Source organism: Neolamprologus multifasciatus, chromosome 20, assembly GCF_963576455.1.
Source record: "Neolamprologus multifasciatus chromosome 20, fNeoMul1.2, whole genome shotgun sequence".
Lineage (NCBI taxonomy): Eukaryota > Metazoa > Chordata > Actinopteri > Cichliformes > Cichlidae > Neolamprologus > Neolamprologus multifasciatus.
The window spans coordinates 16239508-16260038 of NC_140458.1; the positions used below are offsets into that span (position 1 = coordinate 16239508).

General features: G+C 44.8%; 1 protein-coding gene and 2 non-coding genes across 3 annotated transcripts; all 3 read left to right on the top strand.

Annotated features, from left to right (window-relative positions):
* Window positions 1-16499: 16499 nt before the first annotated feature.
* Window positions 16500-20333, top strand: rpl10 (ribosomal protein L10). Its single transcript, XM_085146769.1, has 6 exons — window positions 16500-16643; window positions 17640-17698; window positions 18455-18562; window positions 19480-19618; window positions 19702-19864; window positions 20124-20333. The coding sequence occupies exons 1-6, from the start codon at window positions 16621-16623 to the stop codon at window positions 20277-20279; spliced, it is 648 nt and encodes a 215-aa protein (XP_085002895.1). The 5' UTR covers window positions 16500-16620; the 3' UTR covers window positions 20280-20333.
* LOC146494700 (small nucleolar RNA SNORA70) lies at window positions 17815-17947 on the top strand. The gene has a single exon (XR_014871744.1). It is a non-coding gene; the product is annotated as a small nucleolar RNA SNORA70 (small nucleolar RNA).
* LOC146494701 (small nucleolar RNA SNORA70) lies at window positions 19917-20049 on the top strand. The gene has a single exon (XR_014871743.1). It is a non-coding gene; the product is annotated as a small nucleolar RNA SNORA70 (small nucleolar RNA).
* Window positions 20334-20531: the final 198 nt, after the last annotated feature.

Consider the following 20531-nt stretch of genomic DNA (forward strand, 5'->3'; position numbering starts at 1 on the left):
GTCAAGTCAGTGAAAACATGATGTGAACCCCAGCTGAGTTTGTAAGTTTGCCCACCATCAAAGAAATGATCAGTCTATAACTTCAGGGGTAGGTTTACTTAAACAGTGAGAGAAAAATGAATTTATAACTTATTAGAACATTATAAATTCAACATGTGCATCAGATTCAGTTATTTTAAATTTGATGGATGGCAACCAGAAAGCTAAAATTGAAGCTCCTGGCTATGAAATCCAGAAGTGAGTGAGTGAGTGAGTGGCATCATGGTATCTTTTATAAATTCCTGGTTGATTTCGATACGATGGACCATTACTGTGTTGTGACATGAATTCATCGTCATCTTTGTTATCTGTTTGCAGCTACAGAAATAAATGACTCATAACTGGAAAAACAGATCTCAAGAAAGACAGCGCTGATCCGATCTTCTTCACAGGGTGATAGAGGTCTGATTAAATCAGTGAAGAGTGAAAGCTGATATGAAAGTGTGTGATAAAATTGTGGAAAACTCCCAACGTCACTGAGGGATGAACGAGCTCTAATGCCACACGAAGGGCTTTTCTCTTAAAGAGTGTGACAACTGGGCACCAGACTGTAAAAGAAAAGATAAAGTTTTTCCTGTCGGGCTGTGTCTGACACACTGTGGGCTCAGCAGCTGTACCTAAACACTGTGACTTGTCCTCCTTTAAAAGGAGCAGGGTCGGCTTGACTGCTCCTTTTAAAGGAGGACAAGTCACAGTGTTTAAGTACAGCTGCAACTAAACAGACCAAAAATGTCACAGGCAAAGAGAAAGACATTCCCAGTGGGAAGGGACCGCTGATGAGAAAAGACGTACGTAAAGATAATGTGTTTGAGAGAAAACAGCGAAAATGAACGAACAAGGACAAAGCTTCAAAGCTGAACTCTTAAATTATTAAAGTGATGTCAGTAATGGTTACTTTGCAGTTACTTTTCAACTCTTGTTCTTGTACACATGCACACACACGCACACGCATACAGAAACACACACACACACAAGCACACACATACACGGCCTGAGCTCTTGGACCCATAAAAAGCGCATTAAAAGCCACTTGCAGGTTATTAAACAAATGCGCCTCTTTACTTGCATTCCTTGTTCTCTCATCTAGCTCCCCCACTTTCCATCTGAGTCAAACTAAAAGGATGTTACACGTGCACATAAAAGTGGCTCCCATATTAAAGCCTATATTTAGGTACAGAGTGGATTTTAGGACCAGCTGAGGCAGAACAATGCGTTAAAGAGAAACCAATCAAATTTATTAAGGTGGTAGTACATTTGAATCACTGTCTATTTGCTAACAGTTTTTAACATTTGCACACAGCTAGATTAGCAGCTGCAAAAAGAGGATAAATTGGGCTGTAGAGCCCTGTGATGGGCAAAGCCTCAAACACATTGTGCTTTGGTTCTTCTCTGTGCCGGCTGCAGTCTCACAGTGTCTTGTCTAAGGGCCACACTGTATTCTTTAAAAATGAATTGAATTGAATAAAAAATTATTGTCCACAGTGAGGCTGCACATGCTTTATTAACCGAGCACAGCTTTTCAAGAGTCAGCTGGTAGAGGTGAAGGCCTGTCCTGGGAGAAAACATATTGTCAGGCAATCTGTGGAAGACTTGGGTTCACAAGTTCAATTTAATTTTATTTACATAGAGCCACATCATAAAAACAGTTGCCTTTGCAAGGTAAAGACGCTGCAATAATACTGAGAAATCAGAGGGAACTGTAAGAGCCATATAGTCTCCTATCAGCAAGTGCTTCGGCGACAGCGGGAAGGAAAAACTCTGCAGAACCAGGCTGAGGGAGGGGGGGAAGGGAGGGAGACAAAGACATGCTGTGGAAGAGAGCCAGACAGGATTAAATGCATCACGTATTTTGTACACATGTTAATGAGTGCAACAGCTGACTTTGTTAATGTTGTGTTTTATCCTGAAAGAGGAAGATGACGAGTATGAAGAAGAGTCCTGCATGTTGTGAAGCAGGACATGTTGTGACATAAGAGGATGTTAGGGATGGGTTGAAATGGAAGCCAGTTATTAGGTGTGGTGGCCCTCAGAGGGAGAAGCAAAAAGAAGAAGAAGATCATTAAAACATGGAACCTTTATAGATGCATTTGTGCTGAAAGCAGGTTTTGTATTGGCAGCCAAGCAGAATGATTAGCTTTGTGATGTTTCACATGAATGATTTCTAAAGCCCGGCCTACATATAAAGCTGACAGATGGTAGCTTTAATACCAATAAATTATAATAGGAGCTTCACTTTCTTGCCTAGCCTTTTGATACTGTAGCTGCTAGTCTCTTCCTCTATCCCCACACAGCCTGAAGACCAGTACAGGTCCCTCAAACCAGAATGAAGTTGGTCCAGTTTATTAAGTGCAACAGTTTCATAATAAAAGCCTTTTCTTTTTTTTCTTTGCCACGAATATTCAGGTTAAAATATTCCAGGTACAAAGAGGCTGTTACTGAAATATGTGAAGCTACCTGTAGCCTGATTGTTGAGGATAGCCTGAGGAGTGAATGGGTATGAAATTCCTATGAAAGAGTCAATTAAGCCAGCTGTGCCAGCTGCTGTAGATGAGCCTGGATAGACAGAATGTATCATTTCTAACTGTTTGTTATGGTTATAGAGCGGTGTAGCTACACAGTAACACTGGAGATGTATAATGAGTTTAACATTAGTGGACTTCACCACACGCTCCTCATCTGATCATCAACAGACTCAAAACAATGCAAACTGCTGAGAACGGAACAGTTAAAGATCCAAGCAAACATCAACATGAACCCGCGCTCACTGTCATTACAGCACCAAGCAGCAGGTAAACCCTCCTGCACCTGTACTCTTTTAACACATGTAATATGTGGTGTCAGGCACTGTAAACAACACCATGTGGATCCAAAGTCATGAGACACAGACTGACCGGGCAGCACACTCTGATGTCTGCCACGGCGTCACTTACACAGACTTAGGACATCTTCAGGAATAATGAAGAGTTTCCACATTATACAGACTAAGAGGTAATTAGGTTAAGTGGGGCTGTTTCAGCTTGGAGATAAGTCTGTGTGTAACGTCCCCATGCCTCGGACACACTGCTACTTGTTTTATTTACTGTGTTGTTTCTTTACGGAGCAGCTCCCCATACCCGTCACTACAGCAGAGCTCCAGACTTCTCCTCCAGGTACCAGCATCCTACTGAAAAAAGGGAAGTGTGATTAGATGACTGCTGTCAGCTGCGACAGCCAGCCTACCCCCAGGACCACACCCTAAACCCTCTGCTCCGCCCCTCCCCTGCAGCTGGGCCACAAACCACACCCACCACACAGTGATACACTTCTATGTCTAATGTGTGTGAGTGTGCATGCCAGCTATATGTGAGACCCAAAGACACACAAAACAGTAATGTAACTTCACACACACACACACACACACACACACACACACACACACACACACACAATGTTAGTTCTGTTATGTCTAATAATCAGTCAGAGCCAGTGGTTCCTCGTGCTGGCTCACACTGACACATAGACAAAGCCATATTGAAGCACTGTAGTGAGTATTATTATCAAGTATTAGTTTCTTATTTGTCTGGTCATTCAGTTCAAAACAGCAGGCAGACTGAGGCTCTGCTGAAGATGATTAAGATCCAGTTTTCCTTCTGTTCCAGCGTCAGGTGATCCTGTGTGTCACACAACAAGGGCAGCAGTTACTTTTCCACACTGGCCACACAGGTTTGGACCATCATTTAAAAATCCATCCGTCATTTTTGTCTAATATTAAAATGTGAGACATATCTGAGACATATGTGTATTGACTATCCAGCAATCAGGAAATAGTTTTCATGGCACTGAATAGTTGTTATTTTTACTATTATCATTGTAGAGTGAAACACAATATGGGAACAGAACAGCTGAGCATCAGGGGTCATAACTCTGATTCTTGTTTGGGCTGAGAGATGAACTGTTGAAATGTGGCTGTCCAGAGGCAGTGGTGCACCCCATAATGATGATGTATATGAAGCAGGGATCACTTCCTGTTTCACAAAGGATGAATTCATGTTGAAGTGATCTGATAATGTAACATTCATGTGGTTTGTACATCTGTGAGTTTTTATAATATCTTTGAAAGAAGTGGTCGAGGCGATAAATGAGTGCAGAACGACACCGTGGACCACAGGCTACAGTCTGACAAAAACACAACGCTGGACTTTCAAAGAACAACATCTCTTATGAAATATTCCTGAAGGCTGAAATCAAAGAGTGTTCAGGATGTCTTGAAACATACATTTGGTCACAACAAATGTTGGCTCAGATTTTTTTAAATGTTTGCAAACGTTTCGGCCCACATGCACGTTTCCCATTTTCCTAGCAAAACACAAGAAATGGAAGGGTGGCACGAGGCTTTTCCACAGCACTCTGTCAAACGAGGAGCACAGAGTGTGTCAAACAAAGCTCAACATGTTGAGTTAGTCACATTCCTCACAGTAGCTCCTTTGGCTTTTAGAGCAGCTTTTCATACTCTGTATATTCAATGATGTCATCATCTGGAGCCTTTCAACAGCTTTACATATGCTACAACTTGTCGGTCACTGTTCCCTCATCTGTGCTGTGGTTAGGTGCTTGTGGATCCAGGTGTTCTTCTTCTGCTTCTTACATAATTAATCCACTTTATGTTTCACAAAGTTCAAATGGGACATTTAATTTGATTTGTTATGTTTATACTTCCATACTGAGGCTGGTTATTTTGAGTCTTCACACTGTGAGGCTGGACTGTGTTGTGAGAACGTGGGTGGGTTACTGTGAAAAGGTTACCTGTACACTTCACCCTCACTGGTGGCTGCAGTGGATGAACTTAAACAGTATTCAGCCTGTGGGCAACAGGAAGCTTTACAAAAGTCAGAGTACTGGCTGCTTAAAATCTGAAAAGTCCCATATTTTCTGTTTGGACACACAAATGAAAAATGTCACACTGCACAGGACGACTCGGGACAATTTCTGAGAGACATATAGTTATATTTCAGAAAAATACTTTACAAATATTTTTATATGAAATTTGTCACAAGTATTAAGAACATGCTATTTTCATTCATCGTTCACGCTGGATTGAAGAAACATCACAAAAACAAAAACTATCAACGAGCTGTTGCTGAGGCTGCGTGCCACAGAAAAGACAAACAGCCATCCCTGCGCTGTAGAAAGACAGTGCCACTGGTCCTGTTTAAAGTCTGCAGTTACATGTGTGATGTGACCTCATCAGAATAAATGCAGTCGCTTCAGGTTGGTTCTCAAAGTTAATCACTCTGACCTTAAACGTCTTAGTGTGTTTCTGAGTGGTGAAATCAGCCGTGTACACTACAACAGTTTAACACAGGTCTAGTTTGGCCATGACGACAGCTGGAACACGGACATTTGAACTGCTTTCCACCCTCGAGCTCTCGCTCGGCCTCCTTTCACTCCCTTTCTGGCCATATTAAGAAAATCCCTCAGATTGGAGGAGAGAGCAGCGCTGAGAGAGAACGTGAGAGAACTCTGGACTTATTCCCAGATCTTCAGTTCCTGTTGGGTAATGACTGGATGGGGCTCAGGGAGGATGAGTGTGTGTGTGTGTGTGTGTGTGTGTGTGTGTGTGTGTGTGTGTGTGTGTGTGTGTGTGTGTGTGTGTGTGTGTGTGTGTGTGATGTAATCAGGACACGCACAATTTGCACAAGTGAGTTACAGTAAAAGTAGCAAAGCTGTCCGTGGAGTCTCTGTCCTCAGAGACGTGTGTGTGTGTGTGTGTGTGTGTGTGTGCATTCCAGGTGGATACAGTGTTATCTATGCACATTTATACTCTTTAAATGGAGGCGTGGCTTAGCTGAATGAATTAGAGTACAAGACTCTATTACTAGTAGCTAAAACACACACACAGACACACACACGCAGACACACAAACGCACACACACGCACACACAGACACACACACACACGTTCTCCGTCGACACAGCCTTTTAAGGTAAGCTCTCCCTTCCTCTCTCCCCCGTCTATGTTAGCCTCCTCTCTGTCTCATTTAGCCTGCCTGTGATTTTAACCCCCCCCAGCTTCCAGCACACAGCCCTCCCCATTGTGTTTCTACCCTGCTTATTTTTTTCCATGTTTCTGGCTGTCGGCCCGAGCACACAGCACTGCTGGATTCCCTGAGGACCAGCGTGCCTCTCTTGGGTCTTCTACTCTCAAACTCATCTAAACAGAGAGATTCTGGTGAGCGGCGGCGACCAGGCCAGTGAGGAAAGGAGCAAAGCAAACAAACAGAGGTTTGCAACGATGCAGAGAGATGTACAGTGGATAGCACTGCATTCAGCCAGGGTGCAAACAGTGCTGTTTTTGTTCCAAAGGGAAAACAGTATAGACGATCGTCCATTAGAAATCACAGGTCTTACATTTGATCACGGGGTAAAAACGTGCCGACCCTGTGTGGATTCTGCATTTCTGTATTCAACACAGAGATGAAGAGATGGGGTCCAGTAGTTTTGTCCATATAAGGGGGGAGGAATGTGGCTGTGGAGCAGCTATGAATGACTGATCCACCTCTCAGCCTCCCTCCTTAGTGTTATCTGCCCCCTTTTTCCCTGTCTGGGATTAAATCTGGAACATTTCTCTTTCTTGTCATGTATGCAGCATCTACACATGTGCTGTCCTCCATAAACACACACACACCTCAGCTACGGACAGAATGATGTTTCATCATGAACCCTGCTGGCTCTAGGACTTCTCAGTCACTTGTGAGTAAATGTGGTTCACCCAGGTGGTGTGAGTAACGTGCATTACATCACAGGTACAGGATCACATCACACCTGCGTGACTCATTCTCCGTGTGAGTCTGACAGTCATCATTTCAGCTCCACTGCATGAGCACATGTTGCAATATAGGCCCTGACCTGCATCGAGGATTCGCTGGAAGCTCATGTTAAATGAAACACATGGTGATGGAGAGCAGGGCCTAAAGTATTTGACAAAGATGCATTCCCTGTGTGTATGGGTGTGACTGTATGTGCGCTTTAATGGACGTGATACAGGATGTAAAGGTAAAGAGAGGAGCAGAGGGTGAAGCATGGCTTTTAGTTTGCTGCCTGTCTTTGGTTATCTTCTAACCATGTGACCATGATGGCAGTGCTGGGCTGCAGGTTGATTGGTTAGCCACTGTGCCCCACACTCGTGATTTACACCAAGTGTTTGTTATCTCATCACTCAGTGTGAATGTGAGCAGATTGTAACACACACAAAAGATTCTAGGTCTGACCAACCGTCTCAGCCGTGGGCAAAAAGATGACAGTCAATAAACTTCTAAAAGATAAACACTGGATAAAACAGTCCAGTGTCCCATATGCAAATCAAGTAAAAACACACAGTCCCAAGGCCAGAGCCAGCTATGCCACAACACCAGTTGCACTCCACAACAGACTTCAACAGGGTTAGCAGTTGTCCTCTGAGACCCACCACCCTGCAAGTAGATAGCCAGTGATCACTCCAGCTTCTGCAACTTCGCTGCCTTTAGGCTGTGGCATATCATAGGCCCTGGCCTGCACAGAGAGACAAAATAACACAGCAGTGTTTGTAGTGTATCAGTGCAATAAATTACACCTGCCTCTAATTAGTCCAACCCCATTACAGCCATTGGCTCATCAGAAATGTGACATACACACACACACACACAACCACTCCCAACCCAGTGCAACTTCACACAATAATATGGAGGAATCAGGAATCTGCTGAGCCTCAAACTAAGAACTTAGAAATCTATTCCTCCCTGCAACTTCTACTTCTGCAGCATCCTTCCACAGATCGAAGTGCAGGGTTCTCTGAGTGCTGTGCACCTCTAAGGGTATTATATCTGACTGACTGAGTAATAAAATACTGGACTGTCACTCACCACTGGTGTGCCGTCAGATTGTCAAATTCTTCCATTTAAATGGTCCAAAGTTCCCAAAATCACAAACGTGGTTCTAAAGTGCGGTGAGTGAGCAGAGGTGAAGGCTTGCAGAAAGCTGTTACAGCTTATTGAAACAATTCTTACTCAAAGTTTGAAAGTGAACTTTAAAAGAAATGAGCTTCCTGCTGTAATCATAAAGGTGGTAACTAAACATGGTTTTCATGCTGTGAGGCACTTTAACCTGCAAGCGTATCCAACTCCTCTTTAGTCTCAAACTCACCATCAGGGCAGATGCAGTCTGTGCTACAGTGTGATCCACTCTGTGCAAACCATGAGCTGTACTTTAGTGTTTAAAGGACAAGGTGTTGGAGTAAAAGCATGAGGATACTGGAAGGTGTAACGTTAATATGTTAAAAAAATGATTGAATAGAAGGTATGCTAACGACAGACAAACAGAGATGACAGTTATAACTACACTGTTATTAAAAATCACAGACGCTGAGCTTTGTTGGAGAGTGATCTTTAACTAAGATCATGTCTGCAGCTGTTCAGACTGTACACTGTGTGTATGTTACTACAGTAGCTATGCTAAAATGATGTTTGCTGACTAACTAAAGAAACCAGACTAAAAGCTTCGGACTAACAGCGCTGTGGTAGGTGTGTTTCCTGGGAGGCTCTCTGTAACCTACATTTGGGGTTCAGGATTCAAGCAGACCAATCAGGAGGCTGCTCCTTCGTGAACAGCATGACATCATATGATCTCATTACTGAAGCAGCTGAGCCTGACACACAGACCTGCAGAGACACGACCAGCAGGGAGAGAGAGGCACATATGCAGTACATGGTATGCACTCAGACAGAACCTTTTAACCTCTGCGTTTCTAGAAAGTGCTTTACAATGTGTTTCTCATTCATACACACACACACACACACACACACACACAACAGAGTTTAACATAAACAGCCGAGGTTCAGCGTCCTCCCCAAGCCATGTGGAAAAGAGCCTCTCTATCTGTCTGTATTAGGTTTATAACATACAATTTACTTCTGTTTACTGAGTTTACTGTTATTTTCAGATTGAGTGAAATAATTTTGGTGCCTTTGCTGTAACGACACATGAATGTACTTGCCATGCGTAGCAGAATGAAAGTGTCAGTAGGGGTGGATATGTCTCAACAGAATTCAGGAGATGTGACTGCAATATGATCAGCCTTTACTTGGAAACGTTGCTAAATATGTGTGACAGAGGACGGCACAGTTACTCTCTCAGCCTGCTTTTCCCTGTGATGCTGGCTGATATGTGAGGCCACCAATGGACAAACATGAAGAACAAACAAGTGATGAGGAAGATGAGCAAGCAGGAGTGAGTCAGATTCATTTGTTTCTGTTTTTCTTGCTCCCAGTCTCTGTAGCAACACTTTGTTTTCACTTCCCAGTCAACAACATGTGGGCATCAAATGCACAATCAGCAGAAATCCCCACTGTTGAGAGCACTGTGTGCCATCCTTTCCTCTGGGGACCATGTGTTGCTGATGTGTGGGGTAAACTACCTGCAATCACAGTAGTAAAGGAATAGGCCGTGGGGGGCTATCCCAGCTGCCACAGGGCAATGGGAACTGTACACCCTGAACAGGTCACCAGTTTGTTACAGGGCAAACAAACAGAGAAAAAACAGTTCACAATCACGCCTAATTTAGAATCACTAATGAACCTGACCCCACTCGCAAGCTCGACCAGATGGTGGATTCAAACCCAGGACCTTCTTGGATCAGGCAACAGTGCTAACCACCACCGCGCCGTTATGAAGCCTCACATTTAACATTTTTGCATTCTTACAGTTTTTCAAATCCAGTTGTGTAGTGAGGGACCCTGCAAACTAAGTGGCTAAATACCCTGATGTGTTATCAGAAACCACACACTTTCACATCAACACTGGAAAATCCCAGCCAACCCGGAGGTTTATCTATCTGTGTGGTTTTATTAGCAAATGGTCCAAAATAGTAATGTACTACATATAGTGTCTCAAAGATAAATTTTGGGCATTTATCTTACCTCGAGGTCTGAGTGTTGACCTGAAAGCTGAAAGGTTTGAACTTAACAAATCCCAGAAAGTCAGGAACTGAGTGAGACAGTATAACCACGTCATAACCAGCTCTGCCCCTGGATGAATGCAGAGGGGCGAGTAGAAAGGACGAGCCCACAGACGCTAATGTGAAACTGGGCAGTGCATCATCAAGGCAACCTGCTGAGGAGTCAGTATTAATCTTTATTCTTTGTCTGAGCTTAAACATCAGAACAAAGTGATCAAAACTGGTGTCGAGATTCAGCAAACTGAGCAACTGGCTGAACTTTAACTCACACTGAACCTTTACTGTTCTCATGATCAAACTGACGACACGGACTTGATTCTTGTCCCAAAGGCTATGTGGGTCCTGTGACTGCTGTATGGTAACTAGGAACTGTTTGCACTAGAATATGACTGACATGCAAACAAGCACTGAACCTGAGGCTGAGAACACTTGCTACTGCATGCAGAAGCCTGCATGCTTTACTCATTTGTGTTAATCGACACATGTCACAGTGCAGCTGCTGCTCACGTGGCAGCAGCCAGCTTTCCTCAGCCTCCTGATAACGGTTTCAGATTTTACGTGACGACACTGAGTGGACCACAGCTCACCGACTGACAGCTGAAAGGTGACCCGCCCACCTCTCATTTTGATGTCTCTTTAATCAAAGGACCTTGCAAAGAAAAGCATCTGGACTTCTTTAAGTTGCTTGAAGACGTTTCACCTCTCATCCGAGAAGCTTCTTCAGTTCTAAGGTCAAATGGCGGATAGTCCCAGATTTAAACCCAGTGGGAGTATCCCCCCAAAGAGGGACAAAAGGACCCCCTGATGATCTTCTAATCATCTGAGCCAAGGTATGAAAACGGGTGTGGGTCCCAGTCCGCCAGGGTTTCGGGTGAGCTCATTGTGAAACCTGGCCCCACCTTATCATGCGATTTCCTGAGGTCAGATGGCCCAGGATGTGAGTGGGCGTTAAGGCGTCTGGGGAGGGAACTCAAAACTGGATTATAGATGGCAGACAGTTGGTTTCGTAAACCACCGCCTCTGTTCAAAGATGGTCGCTCACAGTGGACATAGATGGCTTCTTTTACTCCTCTTTCAAACCATCTGTCCTCTCTGTCCAAAATGTGAACATTGGCATCCTCAAAAGAGTGTCCTTTATCCTTAGATGCATCCTGAAGAAGCTTCTCAGATGAGAGGTGAAACGTCTTCAAGCAACTTAAAGAAGTCCAGATGCTTCAAAGCTCCTTTGACTATGATGACCTGGATGACTGAGAACCTTCACAGACATATGTCTCTCTAATAGTAACTGTTACCATTATACACCATCATGGTTCCTGGATCCTTGGAGTAACATGTTGCTGTGAAATAAGGCATCACATTCATTATGACATAATCATATAAATACAAACACATAGAGCTTATTCTCAGTGGGAGAAGTGATTCCACTGTGGATTTGTTCTTTGTCCACGGAGTGTTCAGACTGATGAAGAGCATAGATGGCCCTGAGCTCTAGGCAGCACACTCTAACAGATACTCCTCCCAGCACACTTCCGTTTTAACATCAGCACACACTGTGTCACCTACCACACCCTACAGCAGCCACACTGGTCAGTGTGTAATTTTGTGTGTGTGTGTGTGTGTGTGTGTATATTTGCATTGGGCATGTTGTGGGGACATACTTTGTTTTTACACAGTCACACTGTGGGCGCTCAAATCCCTTTTATAGACAAACACCTAGTGGAGTGTTAGAGTGAAGCATGTGGGAGTCAGGGCCAGGGTCGGTTTTTATAAAAGAAGAAGTCGTTCAGAATCCTCTGTGGTGATGGAAACATAACTGTGTCAGTGTGCGAGGGTGTGGTTGGCAGAATGAGCAACTCAATGCCGATAGTGTATTTCTTTATTTGGGTTGCCAAGAGAGCAGCATGTAGCCACGAAACCACAGAAAAAGCAATTGTTTTGACAACAGGATTGTTGCCGTCTTCTGCTTGTTGCACAGTCCTCCTTATGTATTCTAATACAAATACACTAATAATTCACTGTATTTCTTCAAACTTTAAGCTTTTTACCTTTGGAGGAGTAGACAGAGAGAATGATCTGACTCTTGTGTCTGAAGATATGAGGCAGGAAACAGCATGAAAACTGAATTCATAGACAGAATATAAAGGACGAGCTGTGGCATCATGTTGGTTTGCATCTGAAGTTCAGTTTGCAGTGTGCAAGCTGCGACTTGCAATGTCCCTTGTGGTGATTGTGGCATCTTTAGCATATCGAAGGAACCATGAGGACTGTCGAATTCAGAAAATTGATTTGCAGTTTGCAAGCAGAGACATTATAGAAGAAACACACAGCACTCAAGGAATCCTGATTCAGAATCAACGGGGAATTCCACAACTGCAGACGGGCGTAGAATTACTCTGAAAGTAAGGTTTAACACGTCCCGTAGCCGAGGTACAAAGTCAGCTTTTAAACATTTGTGTGTTTTTAATCATATGGCACAATCGTCTCTGAAGGAGTCGGAATAATATCTGGAATAATAAGATTAGTTTACTGGTAACTTGGTTGGTCAGTTAGTGGTCAAAGGCTTCACAGACTTCTGAACCTATCAGAACAGCAGTAATTCCTAAAATGACCGTGATTCAGCCAATGAATTTAGTTAAATGTCTGAGTTAGTTCCTCTTGTTGAGATATTTGAATAACATCTGAGGCTTTGAACCAAGTATGCAGTGGTGCCATCAGTGGTACGTTGCACTGGCTTAAGTCTTGAGAGACTTCATGAGGTGACAAAGTGGCAACTTTTGAAAAATGAAGCCAGAGCAAAAATGTCACAAGGCTGACTGCTAAACTGAGTCGATCCCTACAGACTCCCAGTTTTACAGCAGAAATGATCTGCTGTTTTACAGCCTGCTCCAAAAAGAAGAAAAAGGATCTCTAGATATTTTCTCTGTTCATCATGGTAAATGGACTAGTATTTATGTAGCATGTTTTACTACAAGCCTCAATACCTCAATCCACGGTGAAGCAGTTTATCTAACGTTCACACTCACACCCAGGGGGAGATATTGGTCATGTTGGGGATCAGTTTACCGACCTTCTAATTCATAGATGACCCACAGCTATCCATAGCAGAACAATGGTAGGTTTCATTTCATTAATAACTTTCCAAAAGTTTCTCACACATGTGTCCACTCTTTAAATTAAATCTGTGCACACAGTTGGCTATTGTCACTGGAAGCATCATTTGCTTTGCATCTCATTGGAAACTATGCCTCAGTGTGAGAGGCCAGGAGCTTTGTTTCTGGTTGTTAGCACATATGTGCAAACTGATGATTGACCAGCATGGAAGGCAACCTGCTGCTGGCTGTGGTTTCTGTGCATTGTGTGTATACAGAGCTAGCATTAGCAAGTAAGCAAGCTACTGTGATTGATCATGGCAGCTAATGCTTCCTCTTTTTAACCTCCTTGTTGGCCAGCTTTGATGCAAAACATGTTTTTGATAAGCCTGTTAGCATGTTAGCAAGAAAAGCCTCACTAACATGCTAACGAGATAGAAAGGATATCAGCTAGCACTTTCAAATTAGCATCTATGAGAAATCAGACTTTCAGATACTAATGGGAGCGAAGGCCGATGCTGGCATATGAACAGCCTGTTTAACTCACAAACATCGTCTGTGGGTAATACAAAGAGTCGTCTTAATAACCACATGCCAAGGCAATAAAGGGATGAACAGGACCATCAGTTGTATCAGTACTTGTACTAAAACAGAAGCACCTTTTTTATTTTGCAACCTGGGATGCCTTAAAGCCTGAAAACGACTGGTCTATTTCTGTTACAGTGTGTGTGTGTGTGTGTGTGTGTGTAGGTGTGCGTGTGTGTGTGTGTGTGTCTGTCATTTGTCACCAGAACGGGCACATACTGTAGCACCATTTTTGGTCCTTGCTCCTTTTCCATCGTCCCACCGTCATCACTGGCCTTGAGCTCCGCCAGAGTCAGGAGCAAATTCAGACAAAACAGAAGCAACATACAAGACAGAGAACTCATAGCTGACCTTCACACGAGGCTATACGGGAATGTCAGAAAGAGTTCATGGGCGTTTTTGAAAGAGTCACGAGGGAGTCGCAGTGTTTTGCCACTTCCTAAATACATCTACTTGCAAAAGGATAAAACTTTAACAAACGCCGAGTGCACATGATGAGTCAGGAATCTCACAGGCATGTGATAATGCCTGTACTAGCCTGTACGAGCCAGACCCAAGCATGACCAACCTTCAGCTGGTCCTGCACTGCTGAACACTCCTTGTTATGTCGAGTTATATTGGAGTAAGACTAAAGCTCGGATTCCTTACATGCTTCAGCAACAAAACATTTGTTCTCTATTAACAAAACTTCAGATATGAGCTCATTGTTCCTTTTAGGAAGTAGCCAAAGAAGGGTACAGTGAAGGAGACTCGAGACATATGGTATGATAGTGCCCCCTATTGGCCAACCGGCGGAATGGCATCGGAACATGCTGATTTTCACTACACACTGAGCTAACAGAATTACTGTTACAGGTAAAGGATGTGCACGCCTTTTCACTGCTGATACATGTAAATATATAATCTGTCTAGTTTTGTTAGTGCCGTGGATGTGATGTTGCACAGCTTCACTGGAAATGAAAACAGTTATTCCACTCTGTAGGTAAGTCTGTGACCTACTCACTGGCTGTGTTTACATTTAGATTTACTTCTGAATAAGTTTGAGATATTAACTGGAAATTTTTAACTTATGAATTGCAAGAAAACATTTGTTCAGTGGCCGAAAAGTAAGTGAAAAAGTCGTAAGCTGTAGTTACTGACACTGGAAAGAATGCGTGTGAATGTGAGTGCCAGTGGTTGTCTGTGTTGACACACTGGCCACCTGTCCAGGGCTACCCTGCCTCTCGCCCTAACACAGCTGGGATAGGCCCCCATCCAGGTATCTCTGGTCGTGTCCAAATTCATGGGCTGCATCCTCCTGAGGCCGCATTTGTAGACCGATTACGTCACAGCGACGCGCCGAAGGCTGTCCAAATTCGTAGACTCCTCCGAATGCAGCCGACAAATGCGTCCTCCTTTTCCCCGAATTTGAAGGATGGGTCGGGTGTGTCCTTCTTGGCCCACCATATCCCAGAATTCATAGCGCGGCCCAGCCAAGCTCCAGTTTCCGGCAATGGCGGCCGCTACTAAGTTTTAAAATTACTCTTATTAATCTTTCTGGGCCACAAAATAAACTTTAAACATATTTTCAGGCGAGAATGTGGGTTAGCTCGTTGATAATTAAAAATGAACACAATAACGGAGAAAGATTTCGGGGTCCATTTTCGATTTTCGTGCCGTGGCGCTGACAACCGGAAATACTCTGAATTAAGGGCGGGAGTAGATCGAGAAGGCTAGACCATCCAATTCCATAGCCGTTTACTTCCGGCCTACCCGACCTCCTGAGGACCCGGCCCACGTAGACCGCGAAGGCCGGGACCTCAGGAGGATGCAGCCCATGAATTTGGACACGACCTCTGGATCTCCCCAGACTGTGTGCTGCTAAAATGGTTCCCCAGACACTGAGGCTGTGCCCAGGGCCTACCCAGACAACTTGGTGGCCCTAGCCAACTCTGGAACCCCGGAGGTCCTAAAACTAATGTAGCCTCCAGCCTGCCATGGACCCAGAGGCCGCTCCAGTGGTGCCCCAACAGCCGCCCCAGCCGGAGGCCGCCCCAGGTTGCCACTGAGCCTTTGCTAATTTCGTTTCTGTGCCAGCCTCAGACAGTATGGTTTCTGTTTCTGCCAGGTCTCCAGAAACCTGATCTGTGTGCTTCCCAGGTCTCCAGGGCCGGGCATTGTGTTTCCCAGCCAGCTTATTCAAAGACGGTTTAAATACTAAGAGTAGCAGAGTAACACTGTCAGACTTTCTTGAGACTTTTGCCCTGTATTTTGAATTTGATGGCAGCAACATTTGAGAAAAAGTTTGCTACTGTGTAGCATCTCCTCTTCTTCTAACAAAAGTCAGCAAATGTCTGTGAACTGAGATCAGCTGCTAGACTTTTGGAAGAGGACCACACTGATACCAAGTCAGACAACAGGCTGTGATCCTAAAAACATTATATTTTCTCTGAGCACAGATACATTTCTTGTTTAATCCTAATGTAATGTATTCCTGGCCAAGGCCCATTTTAAATGAGTCTGGGCTCAGAGAAGATTTACAGTATGTTCTACTAAATAAAATTATGTTTGAATTAAATGTAGCTAACCCGCCTCATTGACGTTGCATACAACTACACTTCCCAGCATTCACTTGGCGCTCGTTAACAGCCCTTAAATGAATTTTTACTTAAATGTTTTTAAATAAAAGCCATATAGTAATAATTTATTGTTGTAATAAAACTACGCTGAAGCAAAAATAACGCGAACATGAATATAAAGATTTCCCTCGTGAAACATTCTGCCCATATGACAAAGCGGAAGTGACGTCTTCTTCCTTTCCTCCATTAGGTGAGTGCGTGGTGAAGTCGCGTTTTCTTCGGCTCTCCATCATACCGGTTAATTTAAAGCTATTTTTTGACTTATCTTTGTCCAAATTAAGCTTAGTAACTTGTTTTTATTCGTTAATTTTCAGATTGCAACCATGGGCCGCCGACCAGCCCGCTGGTAAGTCATTTTCTGACCCCGGTTGAGCGAAGGGCCGAGCGAGTGTTTCAGAGGAAAATGGCAGCGGCTCCTGCTCGGCGCCATGTGCACGGCGCTGGCCTGCCCCCGGGCCTGAGGAATAAGAATAAAAATAATATGTGCTATAAAACCCGGCGTTTCTGTCGTCCTACACTGTTAACTCCATTTAAATGTTGTGTTCACAACGAGCGCCGTAAAGCAGTCCGTTCACGGGACACGCTAGCACGGTTCGATAACAGTACAAGCTAAATGCTACTACTTTCAGCCCAAGCCAGAGTCTGTTTGAAGCCGTGAAGAGACTTAAAAGCTCCGAGTCACAGCTTATTGTGGTATAAAATAATTCCGTCACCAAATATTCTGACCCTGTTATAAGCCCATGAATGTCACCTGACTGTGAGAGTGCTCACTGCGCGGTTTCTTTTATAATTGTATAATTGTTGGTTTTGATTTAACGGCTGTAAAACAGGAAATGTCCTGATCGTCGGTGTGAATCAGTCTCAGCTGTGTTACTGACTCCAGGGTAGGCTGCCGTATGTTCTGTTTGTCCTGCTTTAAAACACCCGCTGGGAGAAGACACTTTTATATTTAGCTGTTAGTTTTAAATAGACGGAGTTGGGGTCAGACACACGTTGTTGCTATGCTTCAAACAGGTTTTGCTGATGAACAATCAGATAAAAGGGATAATTGTCGTTTTTTTTTTTTTTTAAGAATACTTGGTTACAGCAGTCTCTCAGTCCCTGACAGGTCAGACATCACAGGATTAATGTGTATCTGAACAGACTCTGGCTGTTTTAGTTTTTGTCTCCTCTTTCCTGCTCTGACATCATAAACTCTGTGATTACAGTCAATCAGATGGTGTTACAGCTGCGTAGCCAGCATGTGATTGATGTAGTCCAGCGTGCTGGCTGAAGGGTTGTTAGATTGGCCACCTCTTACACTAAGATTCAGTGTTGGTGACGTGTGTGTTTCCTCTCACAGCTACAGGTACTGCAAGAACAAGCCGTACCCCAAGTCCCGCTTCTGCAGGGGTGTGCCTGGTACGTTCTCTCTCCATGTTTTCTGTTTCAGTCTGTAACACTTCAGTGGGACCATGTTCAGGTGACATCACGGTCACCCCTCTGGACCGAACTGTCACAGTGGGCTGCTGTGAGTCCTGCAGCTTATTAAGCCGACCAGTCTCGCTGCGGTGCGGTTCTGGTGTGCAAAAGCTGCAGACACTGACTCTTTGGTTGTGTATGTCCTCAGCTGGGAGGTGCTGAGTGCTTTAAGGGACCACTGAGACAAAATGCTGCTGTGTGGCTCATAATTACTTAGTTGGTCATCACTGTTTCCTTTTTAAAGCTGCTTTTCCATTGGTACCTACTCAGATCGGCTCAGCACGGTTTTCCATTAGGTCATAGTAGTACCAGGTACTATAAAGGTACCTTTATAGTACCTGGTACCTTTATAGTACCTGCTTGGCCCGGGTTTCAAACGATCCGAGCAAGTACTAAAATGTGATGTCATCAGACTGCACGCCACTGATTGGCTGGTCAGTAGCATCACGAGAGCGTCTCGTTCCCCGAGTCTGACGACGTGCCACAGGCCGAGCAGCAGGTACGTTCTCCACGTCCACCTTTGTTGGAGTGTTTGTGTCACACGTTTATTTGGGACGTGTTGCTATGACGACAGCCCGGCGTTAGGTGACTCCAGTCGATCCGAGTAGGCGCTGATGGAAAAGGCCATAAGTTGGTCTCGCTGATGCAGACGTGTGAGTTTCAGTGTTCTTATCCTTCCTCTTCTGTTCTCATCAGACCCCAAGATCAGGATCTTTGACCTGGGCAGGAAGAAGGCAAAGGTGGACGAGTTTCCCCTGTGCGGCCACATGGTCTCTGATGAGTACGAGCAGCTGTCATCAGAAGGTGAGGAGACCAGGAGCCACGACTAACACACCTGTTGGTAACGTGTGTGCTTCTTTGTAGGAGCACACTTTGGCCCATGAGTGCAGTTTACTGATAAAGACAGTGAGACGATGGCCTCTGTGGTTAAAAGACCAGGTTGCTTTAAATGTTTTGTTAGAGGTGTTACAGCTGAATGAGCCAGTCTCGTTTTCCAGTTTAGATCACTGGCTGTTCCCAGTGTTTGTTCGGGGGGGGGGGGGGGGGGGGGGGGGGGGGGGGGGGTACTGATTACTACTGCGGGAAACTATTGTATAGCTGTGAGATGTTTGTAACCTAATGTAACAGCTTGTATATTAAATATAAAAACTATCCTAGTATACAGCACACACACTCTCTGCAAGCTTTAAAGCTGCCCCATAAAGACTCGTGTACATGAGGAATGAGCCAGTTAAACTGGGCCACAGCTGCTTACTGGCCCCAGGAACGTTAAACTGGGCTCGTCACAGGTTCAGTGCATTAGGCAGATAGACTTGGTGCTAATGTGTGACTCGTCTGTGGAGGGTCTGCTGTATCACAGTGGCTAACAGGAGGAAGGCTGCTCAGCCACACCCTGAGCACTTTACTCAGTAAGGAAGCATGCACTGCTGCCTGCATGAGTACGTTACTGTTAGAGGATGCACTGAGCCTGGTAGCTGCAGTGTTGGGTCTTAAGGGAAAGTAAAGGTTCCAGGTTAGAACAGTGAAGTTTGTCTTGACTGCGTTTGAGTCCTGGGTTCAGAGAGACATCAGAGCACAGCTCTCACTCGTGTGATGACCTCAGTAAGCTCCTCCTCCTCAGTTTGTCTGGCTCGTGTTAATGCTGCAGTCAGTCAGGGTTGTTGGCAAACACAAACAGCGGTGCCTCTAACTTCATGCATGTTGTGCTTCAACCCCTGTAGCTCTGGAAGCTGCCCGTATCTGTGCTAACAAGTACATGGTGAAGACCTGCGGTAAGGACGGTTTCCACATCCGCATGCGTCTGCACCCCTTCCACGTCATCCGCATCAACAAAATGTTGTCCTGTGCTGGAGCTGACAGGTGAGAGGCTGACTGACCCGTAGCCCTGCTGCACTGAGCGCAGTCTGGCTCATCCTGTAATCCTCTTGTTTTGTGTCGGGCAGGCTCCAGACTGGAATGCGTGGTGCTTTTGGTAAACCCCAGGGCACCGTGGCACGCGTGCACATCGGTCAGGTGATCATGTCCGTGCGTACCAAGGCCCAAAACAAGGAGCACGTGGTGGAGGCTCTGCGCAGAGCCAAGTTCAAGTTCCCTGGTCGTCAGAAGGTAAACGCTCCCAAAGCTCCTGCTGTAATAAATGTAAAGTTACGTGAGTCCTCTGCAGCTTATTAAGCCGACCGGTCTCGCTGCGGTGCGGTTCTGGTGTGCAAAGGCTGCAGACACTGACTCTTTGGTTGTGTATGTCCTCAGCTGGGAGGTGCTGAGTACTTTAAGGGACCACTGAGACAAAATGTGTCTTCATCAGGGGCTTAGTGTAAGTAAGTGTACTGAAAGGCTGAACCCATGTCTGTGCTCTCGCCCTCAGATCCACATTTCCAAGAAGTACGGCTTCACCAAGTTCAACACCTGTGACTTTGATGACATGATGGCCGAGAAGCGTCTGATTCCTGATGGCTGTGGGGTTAAATACATCCCCAACAGAGGCCCTCTGGCCCGCTGGAGAGCCCTGCACGCAGTCTGAGGCTGCTCTCTGTGCCCACATAATCAATAAAGATGGCTTTGATTACAAAAGTGATGAGGTCGTGGCTTTGTCTTCATTGAACATGAAATCGCACAAGTCTGGGGGAGGTTTTCTAACGTGGTGTCCAGTTGCACTTGAGACTGGACACATTAATTTTACCACAGGTGTTAGGAGTTATACTGAAGTGTGAGCAGTGTGTGAGATCTGTGAGGATTGTTACAGATCCAAACCTCTAACTGCATACAGTCCCAC